At 33.4% G+C, this 19,949-nt stretch overlaps 1 protein-coding gene and 1 long non-coding RNA gene across 11 annotated transcripts; both read left to right on the forward strand.

Moving 5' to 3' along the window:
• The first annotated feature begins 5,573 nt into the window (after positions 1-5,573).
• On the forward strand, positions 5,574-10,287 carry LOC136218314 (uncharacterized). 9 transcript variants are annotated; one of them, XR_010683731.1, is made up of 6 exons: positions 5,574-5,766; positions 6,644-6,811; positions 7,467-8,253; positions 8,515-8,583; positions 8,684-8,759; positions 9,504-10,287. It is a non-coding gene; the product is annotated as an uncharacterized lncRNA (long non-coding RNA). The 9 variants fall into 9 exon arrangements; XR_010683728.1 differs by having other exon boundaries at positions 7,467-8,759; positions 9,504-9,662; positions 9,833-10,287; XR_010683733.1 differs by having other exon boundaries at positions 7,467-8,759; positions 9,504-9,662; positions 9,836-10,287.
• Positions 10,288-13,601: 3,314 nt separating this feature from the next.
• LOC136220487 (CSC1-like protein At4g02900) lies at positions 13,602-19,444 on the forward strand. 2 transcript variants are annotated; one of them, XM_066008302.1, is made up of 13 exons: positions 13,602-13,849; positions 14,029-14,168; positions 14,478-14,817; positions 15,174-15,323; positions 15,905-16,040; positions 16,491-16,592; positions 16,767-16,886; positions 16,994-17,074; positions 17,240-17,580; positions 17,860-18,105; positions 18,343-18,667; positions 18,772-19,005; positions 19,067-19,444. In XM_066008302.1, exons 3-13 carry the CDS (start codon positions 14,504-14,506, stop codon positions 19,265-19,267), a joined length of 2,250 nt encoding a protein of 749 aa, XP_065864374.1. In that variant the 5' UTR covers positions 13,602-13,849; positions 14,029-14,168; positions 14,478-14,503; the 3' UTR covers positions 19,268-19,444. The 2 variants fall into 2 exon arrangements, with proteins under 2 accessions (XP_065864374.1, XP_065864375.1); XM_066008303.1 differs by having other exon boundaries at positions 14,029-14,074.
• The last annotated feature ends 505 nt before the right edge of the window (positions 19,445-19,949 follow it).

The raw sequence follows: 19,949 nt of genomic DNA on the forward strand, positions 1-19,949 counted from the left end.
TTAGATCGTAATAGGCTCACAGGGCCGAATTATGTGGACTGGCTGAGAAACCTTAAGGTTGTGTTAACTCAGCAACGCTTGTTATATGTAATTCTAAAGCCTAAGCCTGAATCTCCTAAAGAGAATGCAGAAAAGGCTTTACATGAGGCATATAACAAATGGGTAGATGATGATACCCAGGCCAAATGCTATATTATTGCTTCTATGGATAATGAATTACAGAAGCATTATGAGAATATAGCAACATCTTATGAAATCTTATCGGGCTTAAAAGACCTGTATGGTGAGACCAGCAGGACTATTAGATATAAGATATCAAGTAAGCTCTTTAGGATGAAGATGAAAGAAAGCCAAAATGTATCTGATCATGTTGGAGAAATGATCCATTTAATCCACTCTTTGAAAAATTTGGATTTTGCAATGGCTCGTGAACTTCAAATTGATCTTGTGCTTTCTTCGCTCCCACGTTCATATGGAGGTTTTGTTTCAAACTTCCATTTAAACAAAGTGGAGTGTACTTTGGCCCAGTTGCTGCAGAATCTGGTTGTTCACCAACAGAATGTGGTGGACCTAGATAAAAAGAAAGATGACGTTGTGATAGTGGCAGCATCTTCTTTTAAAAGGAAGGGTAAGACCCAACCTAAAAAGAAGAAAAAGAAAGTTCAAAAGACCACTAATACAAGTCCATCATTTGTTAGGCCAAAGGCCAAAACACAACTTAAGGGTGCTGTTCAGCAGGGATGTTTCCAATGTGGAATGGAAGGTCACTTTAAGAGAAATTGCCCAATCTTTCTGAAAAGTTTAGAGAAGGGTAAGGGTGCAGCTTTTGCATCAGGTATTTCTCTTAATAATTATTTAAATGTTGATTTAAATAATGATCTTTCTTATAACTCATCTAATGCCTGGATTTTTGACACTGGAGCAACTTCTCATATTTGCTCCTATGTGCAGGATCTGGCAAATAGAAGGTTGTTGGAAGATGGTGAAGTGGAACTCACACTGGGAGATGGTGCAAGGGTTGCAGCCAGGGCAGTGGGAGATATTTCACTTCTGTTAGACCATCATGTTTTGTTATTGAAAGATGTATTGTATATACCAGGAGCATATAAAAATGTAATATCTGTATCTAGTTTGACAAAAAGGAATTATGAATTCCGATTTTGTAATAAAGCTTGTACAATATATTTTGATAATGTGATTACCGGTTCTGGTGTTTTACATCGTGGTTTATTTTATGTTGATAAAAATATACCAAATAACTAAAATGAAAATAAGCAAGTTTTGCTTGGAAACCTAAAAGAGATGAATAATAATTCCACTGATAAACAATCAGAATTTAATTCAAAATATTTATGGCATCTCCGTCTAGGACATATTTCTAGTAATAGACTCACTAAGTTGGATAAGATGGGAATTTTAACAAATTTAAATTCTCAATCCGATTATTCAACATGTGAATCGTGTTTACAAGGAAAAATGACTAGAAAACCATTTGTGGGACAAATGAAGAGAGCCAATGAAATATTAGAATTAATACATTCTGATGTTTGCGGGCCATTTAATGAAATAGCTCATGGAGGTTATCACTACTTCGTAACCTTTATTGATGATAAATCAAGATATTGTTATTTGCATTTAATGAAATACAAATATGAAGTTTTTGAAAAATTGAAAGAATTCAAAGCCGAAGTAGAAAATCAAATTGGGAAAAATATTAAATCACTAAGGTCGGACCGAGGTGGTGAATATATGAGTACTGAATTTGATGATTTCCTCAAGGAAAATGGAATTATCTCTGAACTCACTCCTCCTTACACACCACAACTAAATGGAGTGTCTGAAAGGAGGAATCGGACTTTGTTGGACATGGTTCGATCGATGATGAGTTATACTGATTTACCTATCTCATTCTAGGGATATGCAATTGAAACAACACTTTACATTCTCAACCGTGTTCCTTCTAAATCTGTTTCTACCACACCATATGAAATATGGGCTGGAAGGGCACCAATTTTGAATCATATTAAAATTTGGGGTTGCCCTGCTTATATAAAAAAAGCAGAAAATAGAAAAATTAGAGGAACGGTCTACTAAATGCCGATTTGTTGGATACCCTAAATCAAAAGGATATATGGGTTATTATTTCTATCTCCCTGATGAACAAATTGTTACTATCAGTAGGGATGTCATTTTTCTTGAGAAAGAGTTTCTGCAAGAAGGTGGTAAAGGTAGAAAGATTTTATTGGATGAGGAATCATCTAATAAAGAAATCCAACATGTTGAACCAATACAAATTGATCATCCAGATGAGCCTACCAAAACAACAGATATCATCACTCCAACTCTTAGGAGGTCTGAAAGGGTTTCACATCCTCCTGATAGGTATGGTTTAATTACTGACCACGAACAAGAGTTATTTGTTTTTGGTAGTACTGACCATCCTGATGATCCAGTTACTTATGAAGAAGCAGTATGTGATACTGAATCTTCTAAGTGGTTAGAAGCAATGCAAAGTGAGATTGATTCCATGTATAAGAATGAAGTTTGGGAACTTGTTACTCCACCTGAAGGAATTGTTCATATAGGGTGTAAGTGGGTATTCAAACGCAAACTGAATTCTGAAGGAATTGTGGATACTTATAAAGCAAGGCTTGTGGCAAAAGGTTATCTCCAATGGGAGGGAATTGATTTTGAAGAAACATTCTCTCATGTAGCTATGTTTAAAAGTATTCGAATAATCTTATCTATTGCAACACACTTTGATTTTGAGATTTGGCAAATGGATGTTAAAACTGCATTTCTCAATGGATTTCTTGAAGAAGAAATCTATATGGAACAACCAAAGGGTTTTATATCCAAGGAAAGTTCTCAAGTGTGTAAGCTTAAGAGATCCATTTATGGACTTAAGCAAGCTTCAAGGAGTTGGAATAAAAGATTTGATGAAGCCATACAGGGTTATGAGTTTGTCAAAAATCTTGATGAGCCATGTGTTTACAAGAAGGTTAGTGGGAGAGCTATCACTTTCCTTATCTTGCATGTTGATGATATTCTGTTAATTGGGAATGATATTGGTATGCTAACTAATGTTAAGGTCTGGTTATCCTCTACCTTCTCTATGAAAGATTTGGGAGAAGCTGCCTATATTCTTGGAATTAAGCTTTATAGAAATAGAGCTAAAAGAATATTAGGGCTATCTCAAAAACTCTATTTGGAGAAAATTCTAAAGAGATTTAGAATGGAAGACTCCAAAAGAGGATTGATACCTGTTAGACATAGTTTGCAACTCTCCACGGAGCAATCACCTAAGACTCCAGCGGAGAGAGCATAAATGGCCAAGATTCCTTATGCTTCTGCTATAGGAAGTCTAATGTATGCTATGTTGTGTACAAGGCCAGACATTGCATTTGCTGTTAGTCTAACAAGCAGATATCAATCAAATCCAGGTATGGCTCACTGGATTGCTGTTAAGGCTATATTTAAGTACTTGAGAAGAACTAAAGATATGATCTTAACATATGGAGGAGGTGATCTGTTAATTGAAGGCTTTACAGATTCTAGCTTTCAATCAGATAAGGAGAAACTTATATCCACTTCAGGATATGTGTTTACATGTAATGGAGCTGCAGTTGTTTGGAAGAGTTCTAAACAAGATACTGTAGCTGATTCCACTACTGAGGCTGAATATATTGCTGCCTCAAGTGCCGCTAAAGAAGCAGTGTGATTGAAGAACTTTATCACCGAACTTGGTGTGGTTCCTTCTATTGTTAGTCCAATCCATTTGTATTGTGATAACAATGGAGCGATTGCACAATCCAAGGAACCAAGGTCCCACAAGAACTTCAAACACGTGCTTAGGCGGTATCACTTAATCAGAGAGATTGTTGGACGAGGAGATATCTCGGTGCAGAAAATAGCATCAGCTGATAATCCAGCTGATCCCTTTACTAAGCCAATGACTCAGTCACAGTTAGATCGTCATCTTGAGAAGATAGGTCTCAAATATTGTACTGAATGGCTCTAGTGCTAGTGGGAGATTGTAAGTGTTGTATGCTCTAGGCCATTCCTTTTGTATATTTTACAGTGTGAATTTTGTATCCAAATGGCAGTTAATAAAATATGTATTCATGTGTAATTATTTGTATTGTTTAATTACTTAATGAATATATATTAGTCCAAAGATTATTTACAAAGAGATAATATTATTAAGAGTTAATAATAATGAGATATATTTCTTTGGTAAAATAATAATCTTAAATGTTCATAGTCGGTGGATAATGAATTGGACACTCATCTATCCTTAGACTATCACCTTTGTTTATTTTCTCGATTAGTATGAGTAATCAGAAACAGAAAATCTCATTCTATTTGATATGTTGATATCAGAATAAACATGTGGACATTCAAAGAGGTGAATGGTTCGAACTGTGACGTTAGATAATAATTGCACAAAGGTTTACTTCTAGTCAACATAATTATTATCTAGGTCATAATAGTGCATATAGTCCTTTGACTTGAGGAAACTTAGTTGTTCTTGCGCATGTAATTATAGTTTGTTCCTGCTTTGTACTGGGATCTTAATTCTGGTAATCCGGCAGTGAATCGCTATAGTTAGTTGTGTAGTGTAACAAGAGTTTGCTAATAGAGGATTAATTACTCTAAGTAAATAGAGATAAATCCTAAGATAGTTATTGATTGGTTTTTTGATGGAATGAGTTCCTGGCCAGGACAATAAAACTCATCTGATGAGATAAATATCAAGAAATAGTTTCTTGATGAGAGTCTTATTTTATGAAAGACTTAATCAATATTTCTTAGTATCTTGACAATTAGAGCTTGACACTTTGTGGCTCTAGTCAAGTTCGGGATTTTTAATGAAAGGACTTTAGTGCATGGTAATTATGATCGATGGTTCATAATTAGTTTAATTATGAGTTTACTTTAAGTAACTTCATTCCTTAATTGGGACGTCATGGCGCAGTGTGTTAGCTGGAGATTATGACCTTTAGAGGACTATAAGTATATATAAGCTAAGCTTATATAGGATACACTTGTAGTACAAGGAATTGGATTCCTAACATAATTAATAAGTGTTATTATTATGCCTCTAATTCCAGTTAAAGATGAACCTAGAAAGTCACACACATACAAGTTGTTTGTATCAAGCTTTAGTTAAATTGATTAATTAAAAGTGTTTTAATTAATTGATTGACACAATTGAATATGTCAATGGGATTGACAAAACATTCTAACACTGTTTGATATTCAATTGAGGAAATTATAAATTATTATTTTTGCTCAATTTAAATTGATGGCTTTTTCCAAATACAATAATCAAGTGTTGACTGTTAGATTAAAGGATATAATAATAATTAATTAAGTTGTTAATTAATTATTATTATATTAAATTAATAATAATAAATTAATATTATTATATTATATATATATATATATATATATATATATATATATATATATATATATATATAACATGCACTAGGACATGTGTCCTAGTGCATGTTTTGTTCAATCCAGGAATGGATTGAAACAAAAGTATATATATATCAAAAGATGTTTTGATATATATACACGAAAAAATAAGAACAGGACATACGATTTTTTGCGGTTCAGAAAATCGGATCTGGAATCAGTTTTCGATTTTGAGCAAGATTAATCAATTTCTTCGAGGCTTAATCTAATCGATTTAGTGGACTGACTAGAGGCTTCACCAGTAGAGAAGCTTTAACACCCGATTGGAATCTACAAGAGGTATTTTTCCAATCTCATAGTATAAATATCAATTTGATTATTAAAGAACTTAATGATCTTGGTTAAGGATTTGATGTCAGACATCAGATGTTTGACTGTTAATCAGAGTGATTGGATCACACTGATTGTTTGTTTAGGGAAATTTTTTGAAATTCGTTCCTAAATACCAACATGTTTCCGCTTCAAATCCTTCATCCGGGACACCAAACACTACATGACATGTGGCCGTCTACCGCCAATAATCGTGTGCCACGTGGGACCTTCCCAAACCCATTTTCGGCCCAATTTTTTCTAGTATGCTTTTGGAATTTTTTTTTATTTTGTGGTATATTTTGTAATTTTTGGATAATCAAAATATTTCATCTTGATTTATTTTGTATTCTAAAATCATTCAAAATTTCAGAAACTGATTTTCTTTTTCCAAAATTTACAAGAATTTTTATGGATTAGTCATAAATAATTTTTTGGGAGCATTTTTGGTTCAATAGAAATATATTTTGATTGATAAGATATCTATTATATATATAAAGCACGGAAACAAAAAAAACACGTGGCAGCACCATATTAAATCTCCAATGCTATTTGGCAGACTGAGAGAGCAGAAAACCACATGTCAATCTAATAGTATTTTTAATTTTCTCCTTTAGCATTTCCCCATATTTTTAATTTTTAATCAATTAAATCAAAAGCTTATTTTGGTTTCCGATGAACCCTCCCAAAATCTATTATCAAGAGTCCATCTCTACTAACTTTCCATATTCCAATGAAACCCAGGTTCCCCAAATTTTTCTAATGAATCCTTTTCTTTCCAAAGTTTCCTGATGAGGAAGATAGGTTTTTAAATTAGATCTACAAACTTTCTTCCTTGCATGTTCAGATCCAAATGAGGTTTCTGATTTGTCGAAGAAGCGTCCGTTTGCAAGAGGTATCTGAATGAGGTTTTTGATTCCTTCAGATCTAAAGGAGGTTTCTGGTGAATGAGCAAGCTGTTTATGCTTTGATATTCAAATTGGACATTTACTTGCCTGCATGTTCATATCTCAGAGTAAGTTTCTGATTTGTTCAGGTTCTGTATTTTACTTGAAGATTGGAGTATCCATCGTGGAATTTTCCCACAATGTTATCCCTCCCTAATCTTTGTTTTAATTATCCATGAAAAATCAAGAATCTGCAAACTGTACAGATTTCTACTGTAATTAATAGTATCCCATATATCTTCCCACTAATTGATGATTTTTGGTTAGTTTAAGGACTTGATTGATGATTTTTGGTTAGTTCAGAGACCTAATTAATGATTTTTGGTTAGTTCAGGACCTGATGATTTTTATAGTTTAAAGTCTTAATTGATGATTTTTATAATTTAGGGAACAAATAGATATTATGCTTTTTAATTCAAGAGTCCTTATCTTTCCTTTCTTATCTTCACTAATTTTTGAAGATAGTGATAATACTTCCACGTACACTATCTTTCTACTTTTACATATATAATAGATATAACAGTAGATGTTAAATTTATAATAGAGATAATGAGTTAGCGAAACAAGGAAAAATAAATATAATAGATTACTTTAATCCTATAGTGGTTATTAATCACCATATATATAATAGATTATTATTTTAAATAATAATTAATTTTGACATGTATTTTATTATTTGTTTTTTTATGGTTTAACAAACTACTTTAATTTTTTTAATTGCAGATAAAAGTTGAAAGGCTAAATACGTGTGCTGTATAGTTGAAGAGGTGGAATCAATTTAAATTTTCAAGAGTTATTGAGTTAGATTGTTTTACAACTAGATTGAGTCGGTTCTTTTAATAGTTATCACTTACTATCGTATTTAAATTTAAACGGCATCCCTTTATCTGTCTCTTATGGTTACATATTTATACAAAAAGGGAGTATCTTTGAGGTGGCAGACATAATTGGGTTTGAAGCTAATCAGGTTTAAAGCTAATCAGATATATCTCATGAGATTTCCTTCTAATGCTTGTGAAATATCTCATACATTTTAAGGACTATGGTGATGTGTCATAATAATAAAACACTTGCTGGAACAAAAGAAACACTTGACAGCAAGATAGAGCATCAATTTGGTGATGTGTCGTAATAATAAAACACTTGCTGAGATGTCATTTTGTTAAAATTTTCGAATTTTATTAATTTTTGTTTTCCATTTTAGAGTTACTGAGCTATATTCTAGGAAAGGACTCTTGGCATCTGCATCTGCTCCAACTCCGGAACTTTATTCCGATTAAATTGCCTCCCTCTCTATCCATTTTTATCTTCTCCAACTGCTTGGCTATATTTTAGGAGAAATTGACTCCCTCTATACACGCAGTTCCCATCCATTTCAACATTTAAAACTAAAAAACCAGTATAAGTTCTCTCACATACAAGGACTGAGTTTGATTTTCTTCTCAGTCTCTCTATCACGATGCGATTAATTGAGAGTTCTGGTATGGGTTCTTCTTGCGGCTCTACTAAGGTATGGCTTCCAATATCTGGAAATATATCTGATTAATGTTTTTTTTCCCTTATTAGAGCCGAAGAACTGAATTGGTTTTCTAATTCTGGTCATAAGCATGCAGTTTTCTGAACATTTGGGATAAACTTGAAGTTAATTTTTGGACCATTTTCTTTCTTTCTATTTCCGATTGTTAGTTGAAAATCTTTAGATTGTTCTAATACGGTTAGGTCAAGATTATTGGCTTTTAATCTAATGAACTCCCGGGATGATTTTATTCAGATTGTATGGAGTCGGGTTTTGCATTTGACTGGCTTTTTAGATTTGGATTTTGATGAGTTGATTATTAAGGTCAGAAACATATCCGGTTATTTTACAAACTATAAACTTTCCTCTAAGATTTTTCACATTGCAAAATGGTTGGGTTATGCAATTTGGTTGTGATATTCAGGTGTTGTAGGAATTGCAATTACAAACAATTTGTTTGCTATTGAAGCTAAAGGCTAAAAATTGTGAAGATAACCAATGTAAGTATGGTGACTTTATTGCAAATCATAATCTTTGATTAATTGCACATCTTAGTTCAAGAATGAAATTGATTGAAATTGAGTTTGTCATTGTTGATATTATGATAATCTTGGAAATTGGAAACCTTTTCTAGGAGTATGAAGGAGCATATAACAAAGTACCAGTGATTCTGGTTTGATAAAAATAGAGATCACCTACCAATGAGGTTAAATTTTGACGGGGTGGGGAATCGAACCTCAAACCTGCCAAGTAGAGGTTCAATGCCTTACCACTCGGACCAACCCTCATTGGCATAAACAAAATGTTATTGGTTCTGTGTAAATAATGGAAACTTAGTTTTCTTCTTCAAACATAAGGTAGAGATGTATGGATGTTTATTAGTTTATTTTCAAGTTATATGTCAGTTTGTGTTCCATATTGGTTGTTTATTTGGGATTATTACTATTTGTTTTTCATTGGGTCTTAATTGGAGTTAACTATGGTGCTATCCTAATATATTAATAGTTCATACTTTAAAATTGATCCTGTTTTAACATTTAATTATTGATCAATTAGCTTTGCTGATTATATTTTGATAATTTTGGTGTTATGTGTTTACTTCAGTTTACCAATATATTTTGTGTTAGCTGAAAGTGCAAACATGTGAATAGTTTCTATTATTGATGAACCTTTTACAATCTCTTAACTCTTCTGGCCCGATTTCATGAACTCTTTTCATTTCCTTCTTTATTTTTTTAATGCAGTCCGGCTTTAGAAATTGTGGACAAAGGCCAGCTTAATAGGATTATTTGAAGCAGGAAGAGCTAATGAATGGCTTGTGACTGAGAAATTAGGAAGTACATTGTAGAAAAATGCAGATGATGCTAAGAACAAAACCGGATTCAAATTACTTAATCTAAAATGTAAGAAACGAGATTTGAAACCACAACTTATTGTCCCTCATCCATTGACCTTATCTACTGAACTAATTTACTTTCATTTATCAACTTTGAAAAATATATAACTGATATACTTGTCATTATTAATTTCGGTCCATATATAAGAAAACCCTAAATCATATTTCCTCCTCCAGTAGGCACCAATGGCACCATCTACATTGGGAATAAACAGGACGAGAAGAAGGTTTTCCAGTTCATTAGTGTCAACTTCTTCATTTGTAAATGCAGTTTATTATAATGTGTCAGAGTTATATAACAGTCTAATTATTTGCAATAGAAAATGAATGTTTAAATTTTACTTAGAAAATTTAATGTACAATATTAGTATTTAATATGGACTTTTTATAATGTACTCTCAAGGACGGGGACAGCGGTCTAAAGGACCCAATGTTACTTTTGTAGTTCAAATCTAACTCAAGTTTATGAAGTTTGATGGTGGGACTTTAAATGATAATATATATACAAAAACAATTTGAACGAGTTCAATTTAGGAAAAAAAAATTACGCACATGCAGGTGTAAAATCGGTTCTCCCAATCATGTATTCGTGTTGTGTACTCTCTAATGTTCTTCATGTTTTCATAATGGAAGTCCTTAGACCTTTTTACCATCTTTCTAACTTAGTAAAGAAGTATTCAAGAAAATGTTGATTAAATTTTATGTTTTGTCATTAAATTTAATTATATTGTTTACATATAATTTAATAATATATTTGTTCATATACTCTAAGGGTGAAACATGTATTTTCCATATCACTATATTAAAGAAAAGAAATTAGTGTTTAAAAACATATGAAAAATTACGGTAAGAATTATCTTATTTTATTTAATTATTGTAACATTTAATAATGGATAACTATAAAATAGTCTTAATATTTTGGAAAAGAGTCAATTTAATCATTTGAACAAAAAAAATACAATTTTAATTTTAATATACTTTAAATGGAACAATTAAAGTCCTTACTAATGTAAATATACATCAAATAGCACAATGACATAGTCATTTTATATATCCTTACTAAAATCATGTGAATTTTTTTTAAAGAAATCATGTGAATTTTTTTTAAAGAAATCATGTGATTTTATAACTGGATACTACTCTTCTTCAAAAATCTTAAAAATATTTTTGCTACTTCATCTCTTTTAATAATATTATGTAAATCAATTACCTTATTTGATTTAATTTAAAATTAATATATTCATATTTATTTCAGCTTATATATTTAAATATTGATGATTTTTTATATATCCCGTGCATAGCACGGGTACAAAGCTAGTTTTTGTATATATACGTTAGCTTTTTTTCTATTAATTTTTGAAAATAATGACATCCACCAAATACACTCATGTGGATCCTCAGACTCCCGCTTAGTTCGCTAAGTTGTGAAGGTTACAAAAGGAGATAAGGAAATGCAAGATGACTCACTATATTCGGTGGGACGATATAGATGCAATTGTGCGTCATATGGGTAAGATGTAGAATCTGATGCATAAGTGTATTCTTATTGGTAGTCTAGTTCAAGCTGAGAAACTCGTATTCTCTTTAACATGTTGAGGAGATATTTTTCAGCTCCAAAGCTTAGGTCCATGTATGCCTCAATTTGGATTAAAGTTGGAATGTATTACGGACAGTCTGCGACTGTCCCGATGAATCAGTTGGAAAAAGTGCTTGTCACAGTCAGCGCTGGTTATTCTAGAATAAAGCTAAGATCGGGAAGGCTTCTTATTTGATTTTCGAATGATTTGTGTTTTGATGTCCTTAGATTTGTCAAAATCTGTTGTTATCACCATTCAAGTATAAACAACGTTATGTGATTTGGTTTCCTTTTGGGATTTAAAAAAAAACTTTTAAGTTAGTTTTTTTTATTGTTCTTAAAACTACTATGTTAGTTTTTCAAAGTCAATTACTAAATATCGCCCCTAAATTATTTATTACCATTCCTTTTGGACTTTTTGTCCTTCTCATAGTTTTAATAAAAAAAAATGAAAATTCTCTTCAAAATTATAACCCCGAACAACAATAATTGAAATTATGAAAATAATTGATGCGTGACAATCCGAACCCCGAAAATGGATGATTACGAGTCGGAAACATTAAGATTTATATCTTTTTTTATCAAAGAACTCATGAAAATAATACATATTTTCATGACGATTTTGCAATTTTCGTCACAAAAAATTGAACGATCTAGTATTTTTCGTCACTAAATTTTTTACGATTTTGCACATTTCAAAATTTGGCGGGAACGGATGCGGCATCCCGCCCGACCCATGGCGGGAATGGATGCGGCATCCGTTCCCGCCATGGGTCGGGCGGTATGCCGCATCCGTCTAGGCCAAAATTTGAATTTTCTCTCAATTTTTTTTTCCAATTCTTAAAAAAAATTTATGCCAAGAGCAAAATTATCCAATGGAGGCAGTGATAAGTAATTTGAAGGCGGTAAATAGTAAAACCCTTTTTCAAATTATGCTAGTTTTTTCAATTATGGTTGGATATTTATTGTTATGTTTTATGAAAATATTTTATGTTAATGGATTATTATGAGTATTTATAGCGGTTTATTATTCAGTTAGTCGCATTTCGCATCAAATGTTAAGGACGTGGGATTTCCGGGGTTGATCGAGTACCTTAGGTAACCGCCATTTCGGTCGCTGAACCTGCATCGGGAGTGCCCCTGCGTACACTCTGATGCTAAAGTTAGTAGGAGTAAAGGAGTATAGAGATAAAGTAGTGAGAGAGAGAGAGACTGAAGAGAGTCCGCTTTACCTTTCCTTTGTGGGGTATTTATAGTGAATGTGGCGGGCTTATGAACTTAGAAGGCCTTGCTAGTAGGGTCTGATCGGTTTGGGCCTAGTGGGCCGCTTTCAATCCATATTACTCATCAGAAGTCCCCCCTTCAGGGGTCTTTCGAGCATTAATTCGAGGTTCAAAACACTTTAGGAGCGGTAATGAATGTAACTGTGTCGCTTGGGATGGTTTGTAAATAATAATTATGTCGCTTCGGACAACTTGTAAATAGTGAATGCGTCGTTTAGGACGACTTGTAAATTGTGATTGCGTTGTTTAGGAAGGCTTGTAAATAGTGATTGTGTCGCTTGGGACGGCTTGTAAATGGTGATTGCATCGTTTAGGACAACTTGTAAATAGTGATTGTCCCGCTTGGGATGATTTGTAAATTGTGGTTGTGTCGTTTGAGATGGCTTGTAAATAGTGATTGCGTCGCTTGGGACGGCTGGTAAATTGTGGTTGCGTCGTTTAGTAAATAGCCGCTTGGGACGACTTGTAAATTGTGGTTGGGCGTCGTTTAGGACGGCTTGTAAATTGTGATTGGGCGTTGTTTAGGACGGCTTGTAAATAGTGATTGTGCCGCTTGGAACGGCTTGTAAATTGTAGTTGCGTCGTTTAGAACAGTTTGTAAATAGACGCTTGGGACGGCTTGTAAATTGTAGTTGGACGTCGTTTAGGACGGCTTGTAAATAGTGATTGGCTTGTAAATTGTGGTTGCGTCGTTTAGAGCGGCTTGTAAACAGTGATTGCACCACTTGAGACGACTTTTAATTGTGATTCTTATTGCATTCGCGAGCGAGCCTAAAATGTTTTTCATATGTTAGAGTCAAATCTACACTTACTCAAACATGTATTCCATATAATTAAATATATTTCTCTCTGGAAAATAACCTCCTATCTCTAATTTTTTTCTTTTTTTTTTTGTATAAAAGAATAAATTTAAAACCACATACATTGGAACTATAAATATCTGTATGCTTACGCATACGATCTGTAAATTTAATTGATAAGTTTCACATATTTAAATTTGAAGTTTGATCTACAAGGATTAAACAATAAGCAGCGGCAATTTGATAATTATAATGGAACAAGAGAGAGATACATTACATTGCAATTAACGACGAATGCGCAATAAAGGTCAAATTGATATTAACAAAAAATTCAAAATTTTGTCGCCTTATGATTGCCATGTATTATACCGTTATGAGCCACAAAAGCACCTCCGTCCTTATTGCCGCCATATTTCCAAGCTCTTCTTTCATATCTCCGTCCCTTTGATCAAACACGATAACCTTAACAATTTCAACACCCATTAATATTCATTTGGCTCTCCCTCCCCACAACCTCAATTTTACAACGAATGAGGTATCAGGTTTTTCTGTTTCCTTTCGCGCTCCTATATGAGTTTTCCGAGAACATTCTGTTTGGTTCTCAAGAAATTTCAATTCAAATTATCTTTTTTTCATTAGATGGTTTCACATTTGAACTTGCTTCACGGTAAAGATGCCGATAATTTGGCTTATAATTTTTTTTTTCTCTTTTAGGTACCTATTTACTTTGCCTATCAAATGAATAATCCGAGTGTTGAAGGTGAATCCATTGTAGAACACCTATTCTATGCCGGTTTGATTCTGAATTAGAGTATTAAATCATAATTATCTCGGCTTGGATTCACTTTTAATGTGTAAGTAACAAGTATTAGTTTGTATGTTCTGCGATTGGGTCTTATTTTTCATTTGGGGCTTGATTAATAATTTGGCACCCATCAAGTATTTCAATCCTTCGTATTTGACGCTTGAATTAATGTTAATTGTTATTATTAAGTTCTATTAGTTTTCTGTTGATTACTAGTTGTCTGTCAATGCAAATTTCCTACAAGTCTAACTTGACATATGAGTGAATATTATCATTTCTTCATATCATATAACTAATTCCAGCTTCTTGGCATTGGGATTCTAGACGTTCCTCAGTTCTTTCCACTTTTAACTAGCAGGTTATCAGTAGTCTTCAAGGATACAAATGGCCACCCTTCAAGATATTGCTTACTCAGCTGCTGTTAACCTTTTGTCCGCAATTGTGTTCCTAATTGTATTTGCTATAATGCGGCTTCAACCTATTAATGATAGAGTTTACTTCCCAAAATGGTACCTCAAAGGCTTACGAGAGAGTCCAACACGCGCTGGAGCATTTGTGTCCAAATTTGTAAACATGGACTACCAAACATACATACGGTTTTTGAATTGGATGCCTGCAGCATTGAGAATGCCAGAACCTGAGCTTATTGAACATGCTGGGCTTGACTCTGTTGTTTACATCCGGATTTACCTTTTGGGGTCTGTTTTTCATCTTTTCTTTTTGCTTATCCTTTGATATTTGAACATATTTAGGTGATGCACTTTCCTTAAAAGCTTTACGAAAGCTTTCACCTCTTTACTGTCTTGCAAATTTTATTCAAATTTGTTCTTTGATCAACCAAATTACTGATCAGTGAATAAGGAAAAGATTTGCATCACTGCAATTAGTTATTAGTTCCTCTTAGATCATTACGCTTAGCAAAACTAGATCAATTTTCTGAACCAATGTGGATCTGATTGTAAATGGCGTAGGATAAAACACCAATTCTTTAATGCAATTTGTTTAGCGTATAATTTTTGAGCTGATCATCTTATTTGATGACTCTAACGTGCAGCTTGAAAATATTCGTGCCCATAACTATACTTGCTTTTGCGGTTTTGGTGCCTGTCAATTGGACTGGGGGCACATTGGAGCAGATAAAGGATCTCACATTCAGCAATATTGATAAATTGTCTATATCAAATATTCCACCTGGATCCAAAAGGTAAGAGATCTTTTGTTCCTCACATTCTTTCTTTCGTTTCAATTTTTGTTTCTCTTTCCTTGGAAAAATTTGTCTGCCTACCATTTTGTTAGTATAGGGACTTGTGCTTTGCATATCTTGTAGAATGGGCATCCCAGTGAGTTTCAAGACTTGAGAAGAAGAATGATGTTAACAAAGAGAACTTTTCTTCAATTTCCTTTTTCTGAATAATAACCTTTGCATTAATTTTTTCAGATGTCAGTATCAATAGAGAATATATAATAGTTTCAATTTGACAAATGCAGATGCTATAATACTAAACAAAGTAAGACTGTAAAACTTGCAAAGAAAACAGGTTTTCAAGTATGATTAGAAAAGAAACCAAGAATCTCTTGGAGTTACATTAAGGTGGTTCCATGAAATTCAAAGGAAAGTAGATGCTAGAATGTTGATCTTGAGTCGTTTACACTAACCCGATTCATTAAATTACTAATTATTGCTGCAACATAGTAAGTTTTTGAAGTAACTTTACAATGAATGTGAATTTGCAACCATGCTATTTTATTTTATCAACTAATAGAATCCATGTCATTCGTTTCAAGGTTTTGGGCTCATGTTGTAATGTCGTACGTCTTCACATTTTGGACGTTTTACTCACTCTACACGGAGTACAAGAAAATAACTACTATGCGCTTGCAATTTTTAGCTGCTGAAGGCCGCCGTCCTGATCAATTTACAGTGAGTTTAAATATGTTTTGTTGTAATTTGATGTCTGTATCTTTATTACTGGTATCTTCTCTTCTTCTGCTTAACACATGTCTCTGGTTTGGAAAATATAAATGTTAATATTTGTGATTCATTAAGAAAATCATAGATTATCCAAACTCAAATATTGATCTCTTCTTATGAATGGCTGGTAACCTGAATTTTGACTTTTCAGATAAAGAAACGATTGTTTTAGTTTAGAAGTAACATTATTGCGTAGGATTTCAATGGTGTTTTGGTAGCTCTATCCATCATAATCTCTTTGTTACACTGGAAGAAATAAAGTTATGGATGGATTTCTGAGTGGATGGAACAGATAAAGTTTGATACTGAGATGAGAGGATTAACCGCTGTTAATAAAATGTGTGCATGTGAACTACTTTTTATCTTGCTGATGTTAGCAGTAGTTTTCTCTTTCTGCAGGTTCTTGTGAGGAATGTTCCACCAGATCCTGATGAATCTGTCACTGAACATGTTGAACATTTCTTTTTTGTAAACCATCCTGATCATTATCTTACTCATCAGGTTTGTACATTCAGCAAGCTCTGCAAATGCTATTTTAATAGTTAAATCAGTAACATAAGTGGCATGTATTGCAGAAAAAAAATGCTGAATAGAGGGACTTAAGCATAAAGATGAGAGTGATTATTGATAGGTGAAATTCTTATGATATATCAATGATGCATATTAATATTTCAGGTAGTTTACAATGCAAATAAGCTGGCACAATTGGTCGCAAACAAGAAGAGTTGGATGAATTGGTTGACCTACTACCAGAATAAATACGAGAGGTATCCTTTGACAAAACCTACTACGAAGGTAATTTTTGTGTAAACAATGTCTCATGGCTGTGTTTTTGTTAGTGATACATTTTCACATAGAATATCTATTTTTTGTTCTAACTACCAAGCCATGTCTATCTATAGACAGGCTTCATGGGTCTTATCGGAAATAAAGTGGATGCAATTGACTACTATACAGCTGAGATTGCAAAGCTCAGTGAAGAAGTAAGTTTATAGATGCTTATTGAAAAATAATATCTGATGTGCCGTCTGCTCTAAAAGTTTTTTTTGTGCTATCATTGTATTATTATTTTTTATATCTTTTGTTCTTGAACCTGCTGTTTTTGACATAAAAAACGAGTGCCTTTTCTTCACATTGTCATCATGCAGGAAAGTGGAGAAAGAGAAAAGGTTTTAAGTGATCCTAGTGCTGTAATTCCAGCGGCATTTGTTTCATTCAAATCTCGTTGGGCGGCAGCTGTCTGTGCCCAAACTCAGCAATCAAGTAATCCAACTATTTGGTTGACTGAAAGAGCTCCTGAGCCCCGTGATGTTTATTGGGATAATCTTGCAATACCATATGTTGAACTGTCAATTCGAAGACTGATTATGGCTGTTGGTCTTTTTTTATTGATTTTCTTCTTCATGATTCCAATAGCGGTGGTTCAGTCTCTTGCCAGCATTGAGGGAATAGAGAAGGTCTTTCCTTTTTTGAAACCTTTAATAGAAATGTAAGCTTTTCTACCCTTCAGGATTTTCCCTTTTGAATTCTTAAATCTTTTTCAATTTGACATTGAGAACTGATAAGCACCTCAACTGTTGTTGTTTTTATCTCCTCTATTATTCTCCTACACCAAACAACACTATGGACAAATATCTTGTATCAGTAAATGATCTCTCATTACTTACTGATACCTGAAACTCCTCGAAGGACATTTATTGACCTTTTAAAAATGTAATTTCTAAGTATGTGGTTTTGAAATTTATGCCATTTGCAAATCTTGTTGCAGGAAATCTGTCAAGTCTTTAGTCCAAGGGATTCTTCCAGGACTTGCTTTGAAGATTTTTCTGATTATCCTTCCAATGATTCTCATGATGATGTCCAAAATAGAAGGATATACATCACTCTCAACTTTGGATAGGCGATCAGCTGCAAAGTACCACATGTTTCTACTTTCTAATGTTTTCATTGGCAGCATTATCACAGGAACAGCAATGGATCAGCTTAAAACTTTTCTTGATTCGTCTGCGACAGAGTATGTTCTACTAATGATTAATTCTTCAGAGATATGGTTCCATGCATAGCTATACAAATTGTCAGATAGAGCAGAATTATGAATGAAGCATATAACAAGAATCAGGATTGTGATGTTTGGAATTTTTTTCAATTCTCCTTCCTAGATTCTTCATGTTTTCTTATATTAATTTTTCATTTTTGGGGATGGGTCTCAATTTTTAAGGCTTCCTATTAAGAAAATTCAGCTGCTTTTCAGGATTCCCAAAACAATTGGTGTATCAATCCCGCTAAGAGCAACTTTCTTCATGACATATATAATGGTTGATGGCTGGGCAGCAGTCGCTGCAGAGATTCTTAGATTATCACCATTAATCATGTTCCACTTGAAGAACACATTTCTAGTTAAGACAGAGCAAGACAGAGAGCAAGCAATGGATCCTGGTTCTGTGGACTTTGCAACATCTGAACCTCGGATACAATTTTATTTCTTGCTGGGACTTGTTTATGCTGCTGTTACACCCTTACTTCTCCCTTTCGTCGTAGTCTTCTTTGGTTTCTCCTACGTGGTATTTCGCCATCAGGTATGATAGATGATTGTGGAAGTAGCTCTTTTGCTTAAACTCTAGCATGTAAATCTTAGGGAAGTGCATTAATTAGTAAAATTTGCTTCTTCATGCAATGCAAGATTATTAATGTATATGACCAAAAATATGAGAGCGGAGCTGCGTTCTGGCCGGATGTGCATCGACGTGTGATAATTGGTTTAGTAATTGCCCAACTGCTTTTGTTGGGATTGCTGAGCACGAAAGATGCTGAGGAATTAACACCATTGCTGATCGCTCTTCCTGTTTTGACAATTTGGTTCCATGTATTCTGCAAGGGGCGCTTTGAATCTGCATTTGTGCAATTCCCACTACAGGTACTTTTTGAAAGTTTGTTCATCAACTCTTGTTAGTTCTGACGAACATTTGTGACTGCAGAATGCAATGGTAAGGGATACTCTAGAAAGAGCGACAGATCCGAATCTAAACTTAAGAATATATCTTCAAGATGCATACATACATCCAGTTTTTAAGAGCGTTGAATTGGAGAAACCAAACATGGTGGATTACGATGATGAAGACAATAATTCACGTGTTTCAACAACAAGGAATCCTCAAAAGAATCACAAAAAGTCATAATAAACGTCACATGGTGTAAGAAAGACATTTTTATTATGATTTTTTTAATATATGTATATGCATATGATCAATTCTTTTAACAACAAAGCATTAAGCAAGTTTACACATCGCTCTCCCATGGAAACTTGCCTACTGCTTACTGGTGTAAGAAAGACAGTTTCAAAGACAATTCCAAGTTCGTGCTGATTTTGTTTCATTTCAAATATTCCTCTTCACAACTTCAACTACAAGAAGGATGTCCGACTTAGGGAGAAATTAAAAAGAAATTGTAATTATGACACGAAATTCTATCTTTTAAGTACAAAATTTCTAAAGGGAATTATAATATATTCAACATTTGAAGAAAGCTGAACAATTATACAACCTTTATTTCTTACTCAAAATGAAATACAATACGATGTGTGTTTTATACTAATCAACACACTAAAGTAAAAGTAAAAGCAAAAGCTAGCTAACAAGTGCTAAGCTGGCATGGCAGAATGCCTAGGCTCCTAACAAACTATAACAACATTTCCCATTCTTTCTTATTTGGTTAAAATCGACTAATCAAATTTTAAGCTAATCCCATACTTCAAGAGTCTCAGCCTCCCCTCGAGATGAAGTAGATGAATCAACTGATTATATATTTATCTTTTTTTAATGTTGTTGACATCTAAATTCTTGTTAATCACTTACTCAATGA

Source organism: Euphorbia lathyris, chromosome 2 (assembly GCF_963576675.1).
Source record: "Euphorbia lathyris chromosome 2, ddEupLath1.1, whole genome shotgun sequence".
In the NCBI taxonomy this organism is placed as follows: domain Eukaryota; kingdom Viridiplantae; phylum Streptophyta; class Magnoliopsida; order Malpighiales; family Euphorbiaceae; genus Euphorbia; species Euphorbia lathyris.